General features: G+C 44.6%; 1 protein-coding gene across 3 annotated transcripts in view; it reads left to right on the forward strand.

Moving 5' to 3' along the window:
• The window catches only part of wdr91 (WD repeat domain 91), a 14,984-nt gene extending 11,579 nt beyond the window's left edge, over nt 1-3,405 (forward strand). The window contains exons 8-18 of one of the 3 annotated variants that reach the window (XM_016662321.1): nt 325-497; nt 560-733; nt 808-862; nt 941-1,036; nt 1,126-1,220; nt 1,874-2,027; nt 2,204-2,312; nt 2,390-2,502; nt 2,574-2,681; nt 2,786-2,875; nt 3,121-3,285. In XM_016662321.1, the coding sequence (XP_016517807.1) occupies nt 325-497; nt 560-733; nt 808-862; nt 941-1,036; nt 1,126-1,220; nt 1,874-2,027; nt 2,204-2,312; nt 2,390-2,502; nt 2,574-2,681; nt 2,786-2,875; nt 3,121-3,285 (1,332 nt within the window). Of the gene's footprint in view, nt 1-324; nt 502-559; nt 734-807; nt 863-940; nt 1,037-1,125; nt 1,221-1,873; nt 2,028-2,203; nt 2,313-2,389; nt 2,503-2,573; nt 2,682-2,785; nt 2,876-3,120 lie in introns of all 3 variants that reach the window. The other 2 variants (XM_016662322.1, XM_007575025.2) reach the window with 2 other exon arrangements.
• Nucleotides 3,406-5,873: the final 2,468 nt, after the last annotated feature.

Raw genomic sequence — 5,873 nt, forward strand, 5'->3', positions numbered from 1 at the left:
CTCTATTTATGCCCTTATGTGTTGTATTTGGGTTTATGTGTTTTCCCTTCTGTCTGTCTTTTATTTTGTTCCTGTTTGTTTCTTTTTTTAAATAAAGTTATTGGGGAAAAAAGTGGGGAACATGAGGGGAGGAAATGGAACTGCTGCGTCTTCAAAATAAGAGCATGAATATAAACGTCTAAATACTTGAAGAATTTTTAACAGCCGATAAAACGCAGGTTTCAAAATGTATTTATTGTTTTTATTTTGTTAGCGTGGTTCCAACTGAACCAAAACACAGATTTTTCCCCATTACTTATAATTAAAACCTCTGATTATTTTCAGGCTGTAAAGTCTAAAGAGTTGTCCCAGTCTAAGGAGGTAAAAGCCGCTTCCTGCCAGTCTTCGTCCAGCGAGCCTCCCAGTTCCCAGCCTCAGGCCTTGAACCACAGCAGCCGACACAGGAGGATCCAGGAGCACGAGAAGGAGAGGAAGGAGCTGTTCTCCAGGCCGGCCCCTCAGGTGCGCCTCACCTGGTCAACGCTCTGAGTCCGAGGAGCTCCAGCTCAGCTTTACGTTTCCCTCAGGCTGCAGAGAGCAGAGCGGACGACGTGGATGCGACCGCAGCCAAGAGCGCGGTGGAGCCGCCGGACTCCTCCGGCAGGGAGGACGGCGGCCTGCAGGTGGAGCAGCCCTTCATCAAACTGAGCCAGGAGGAGTACGGCGAGCATCACTCCTCCATCATGCACTGCAGGTACAGAGTCACACCTGAACACCTGAACGCCGTCAGACTGTAAAGCTGAACTCAAACCTGCTGCCTGTCTGCAGGGTCGACAGCTCTGGGCGCCGGGTTGCCAGTTTGGACGTAGACGGCGTCATAAAGGTTCATTTATTTTTATTTTACCATTTTCTAACCTCTGAAAAATCAAACTCACTGTGAGAAACTCTCCTCTCTCTGAAGGTTTGGTCCTTCAACCCCATGATGCAGACCAAAGCCACCATCATGTCCAAGTCTCCTCTGCTGTCCCTGGAGTGGGCCACCAAACCAGACAGACTGGTAAGACTTTAAAACCGGCCCACAGGATGGATCGGTACGTTAGCACAGGACGACGGCTAACCCTGGTGACTGAATGTTTGCGTGGTCAGCTGTTATTAGGCAGCGGCGTTGGGACGGTGCGACTCTACGACACAGAAGCCAAGAAGAATCTCTATGAGATGAACATCGATGAAACTCATCCACGGTAAACCACCAGCAGAAAAGCAATTAGCCTTTAAGGATATTTATTTGACCCTCACAGACAAGTTTGAGCAGATTTCATAATAAATATTAATGTATAACTGGATCAGAGCCATAAGAACATAAATGCTGTACGAATGGATGAGAGACATTAGCAACCAGCAAACGGATTAGCTGCTAAATGCTACAACCAGACAGTTTGCAGATTATATTTTTTATTGCTATGAAGTTTAGAAAGCAGTGAGAAAAGATTTCATATTAAACTTTTATTCACCAATAATCCAGATTATATTATTAATACATCAGAACAGCAGATTGATATGGAAAGTTAGCACCTAGCTAAGCGGTTAGCATGAAGCAGCTAAAGAGTTTAATATTTCCTTTGGAATCCGTCAAAAACTTAATTTGGCTTCAAACAAAATTAGTTTTCCATGAATTTCTGGGACCATGTCATAAATCAGTAGCCATTTCTGAATGTAGGCTAACAACATGCTAGCTAGCTTTTTAGCAGCTAACTGCTACACTAGTCAATAGAAATAAAACGTATTTACTTTATGTCAAAAATGTCAACTAAAGAGGACCAAATGATGCAGATGCTAACCCTCAGCCTTTGACCAGAGGAGTGAATTTATTTAGCTAACTGGTTTTGTCTGTCAGTATTTTGTCGTTAGCCTGCAGCCCCAGCGGCTCGTCGTTCGTCTGCTCAGCTGCGGCTCTCAGCCGCTCTGGAAGTGTTGATTCTGTTCCTCGGCTTCCCATCCCGGTGTCCGGTCAGCTGCTGCTCTGGGACACCAAGACCGTCAAACAGCAGGTGGGGAGTTAACTAGCTTAGCAACATATTAGGGGTCAGGCAGTTGGCACAGAACCGTTTACATCATGAATTAAAATGTTGTTTTAACTGAGATCCAGCAGGTTTTCTGATGCATTGGAGAACATTTAACCTTTGAAAAGGATTTCATGTTAATAACTTCATCCTCTGTCTCCCAGCTCCAGTTCTCTCTAGAACCAGAACCAGTCGCCATCAACTGCACCGCCTTCAACCACAACGGGAACCTGCTGGTGACGGGAGCTGCTGACGGCGTCATCAGGCTCTTTGGTTGGTGTTGCTGACCCCGTCAGCTGCCTGTAGTCATGTTTGGGTGGAACTGATTGGTGCGTCTGCTCCCGCTGTAGACATGCAGCGCTACGAGAGCGCCATGAGCTGGAGGGCTCATGACGGAGAGGTTTACAGCGTGGAGTTCAGCTACGATGAAAACACGGTTTTCAGCGTCGGGGAGGACAGGAAGGTGAGTGAGAGCAGCGGGTCGAGTCGTTCTGCTGGTTCCAGCGCTGGGCTGAAATCGGCGTTTGTGTTCAGTTCATCCAGTGGAACATCCACCGCTGTGGGGTGAAGCAGTCGGAGCAGGTCCTGCCTCAGGACGCCACCGGCCCCTTCGTCCTGTCGGGGTACAGCGGCTACAAACAGGTGAGTCTCATCTGACTCAGTCACAAAGGATCCAGACCGAACCCGTCGTCATGACGACCGGATTAAACCAAAGATCCACAAACTGGATATGATCTGTGTTCCAGGTCCAGGTTCCCAGAGGACGGCTGTTTGCCTTCGACTCTGAGGGCCAACACGTCCTGACCTGTTCCAGCTCCGGAGGACTCATCTACCGAGTGCGTACCCTTCATCGTCTTCCTCATCCTCAGCCCTTTTGCTCCTTTGTAGCCTCTTTGTAAGCGATAGCCTAGCTGAAGGTCTGAAGGGTCGAATCAGTGGCAGGTGTGAAACAAAAGTGGTTTTATGTTTTAGTTTTATTATCTGTAGAACATGCTGTGTTTTTAACTGAAGGTGAGCTCAGAGTGGAGCCCTGAGGAACTCCTGATGTTCGCTCTCTGACTCTCTGCTCCTCCTCTTCCAGCTGACCAATGGGGAGCCGGCACTGGATCGGGTGCTGCCGCTGGGCGGACACAAGGCCCCGGTGGTGACGGTGGACTGGTGCTCCGCCGTCGACTGCGGCACCTGCCTCACCGCCTCCATGGACGGGAAGATCAAACTCAGCACGCTGCTGGCACAGAAGTCCTGACCCTGAAGGCATCGGGGGTCAAAGGTCGACGTAAACGGATCACTGTGCAGTTTCTAATGTTGTCTAACGTCTATTTTTGTTTCATTCATCATTAAAGTCTGACTTAAAGTTTCACCCTAATCTGTCTTCAGTTTGGCTTATTCACCTGTTGAGGCTCAAAGGGGAATCTGAGATTCTGGGTCAGCTTCATGACAGAACTGCAGCTCTGACACAGAGCAGCTGAGCCTGATGTCTGTTAAGATGCATGGAGCAGATATCTTCAGTGTTTGGGATCCACAAATCCAATACAATGCTATCTATAAGTCTATATAAAATATAAATACAGTGGTGGGCACTGCTAACTAAACCTTTTAGTACCGTAAGCTTGTGCTTTACCATTTTATAGAAGCTAATGGTGAAATATTACACCAGCAAGGCATTACGCTTAAGCTAATGGTAAAGCGCTAACTTCTATGAAAAATTTATATTTGCCTGTTAAAGACCACAACACTTGAGCACCAGTTTAATTTTGACATAATTTAAATGTTCTTTAATGCCCTTCTATATTATATTTATGTTTAGATCTTGCTGTCTGTGTTTTATTTTGTTTCTTGTGTCAAAGTATTTGGTGGCGAAGGGGGAACGGAACGGCTGCGTCGTCTTCACCCCTTCAAAATAAGGGCATGAACATAAATGTCAAATTATTTCAAGAATTTTAACATCCTTTAACTAAAACACAAATCTTGAACTTTATTCAACTGACAATTCACAAAGCAACCAAGTAGACTAGCGCTTTATAGAACTTAAACAGAAAAATGCATTTAGAGTAAGCTAAGTGTGCTAAACGTTTTTAAAGTAACTTAATGCTAACCAAAAATGGAGCTCTGCTACTAGTGTGCCCACTCCTGTATATTGGCTAACGAATCTAGAGCAGTGGTCCCCAACCCCCGGTCCGTGGACCAATTGGTACCGGGCCGCGCAAGAAATAATTAAATATTTCCGTTTTATGTATTATTTGAGTCTGGAGGATCTTTTATTTTGAAAATCCTTTAACCGGATTCTCTTGGTTACTTGCGCGGCAACACTGAGCCCACAAGCAGCAAAATGAGTAAGAAACAGATCAGGTGTCTTTGCAAAGGGGAAAAGGCCCAGAGAAGAGACAGGAGGATGGATTTATCCCGGACCGGTAGGTGAGTCAAACATTACAAGCCGCTCTGTGTAACATGCGGCGACCGGCTGCTAATGAAGCAATGAAGCTTCAAACTGCTTCACCACTAGAGACCCAGCAGGCTGAGGATATAAGCAACACTTCGGGTGTTATTGTTTCTCATCAGTCCCAGATGGGACCGTCTCTTTGCAGAGAAACAAGCTCAGGGCTCCTGTTAGTCGTTATCGTGAGCTAAAATTTTCACGAAAGTAAAATGTTCGTTTTTGTGGCGCATCTGTATCTTATTTTGAAGGGATATGTAAACGTTACCATAGCGACCAGAGTCAGAGCGTTTGGGCAGTGGTAGAGAGGAGATGAGTAGAGCTTGTGAGTCTTAAGTCTGGTTTAGACGGAAAGATTTAAGGATTGTCGGCCGATTCTCCAAACCTCTGTGACCACAGAGCTGATAAAAGTCCAACAGGTTCGATCGGTTTGTGTCCAACCTCAAGGCAGGAGCAACACGAACCGATTCCAGACAAGAACATCCCGATTCCAGAAGAAAATCCACAAAACCCCCAACATAGCATACAGGAATTTAGAATAACCAAACAGGGATGACGATGTAGAAGCAAAAGTGACAGTTTGTGGAGACATTTTAAGAGATAAAAGAAACAAAAAGAAAAGGCGGTGGATGAAAGACGACGGGAGCAGCCGCTCTATTTGCTGCACTATGATTTGGAGGCGACTGTTTTTTCATAGTTAACATTTTTAACTGAATAAACATAATAAACATATATAATAATGACCTTTACATGTAATAATAAACATTTCCATCATCTCTGATATCCACCGGACTCACAGTTGCGCGATATGTCAGCTGTTTGGGATTCCCCTCTGTTCTGACGTCACCGCGCTTTCTGATTGGCTACCTGTCACATTCAGCAGGTTGTGTTCTCGTTCCCAGTCAGGGAAGGGAAAACCCCACAGGCTGTGATAAAAGGGCCAAGACAACCAAATTGGGCATATTCAGGATTTAGTGGGAACACCAACATGGAGAAGCCTCATCTGACGCCGCGGTAATAAAAAGGTTGGGGACCACTGGTTTAACATGTTTGCTTTTTTTATTCAAATATTTTGATCCTTTTATTTTTCATATTTGATCTGAAATTTGATAGAATCACTCATTCATTTTGTAAAAACTATACAGTGAAGTCAAGTTTATTAGTATAGCACATTTCATAATGAAAAGATAACATACTAATCTATTGTGAAACAAACAATGCCTTTACATTTTGTGAATTGCCATCATCAACATCATTAAGGAAAATAATCATCAAATATACATCAAATATTTTAATCAATATCCCAGTTATTATTAACCAAAGGAAAAATGTTTTTAGCCTCTGTTTAGTAGAATACAATATTTCTTCTGTTTTGCAGTTACATTTTCAGGATGTTTATA

Source organism: Poecilia formosa, unplaced genomic scaffold (assembly GCF_000485575.1).
Source record: "Poecilia formosa unplaced genomic scaffold, Poecilia_formosa-5.1.2 Scaffold368, whole genome shotgun sequence".
NCBI classification, from domain to species: Eukaryota; Metazoa; Chordata; class Actinopteri; order Cyprinodontiformes; family Poeciliidae; genus Poecilia; species Poecilia formosa.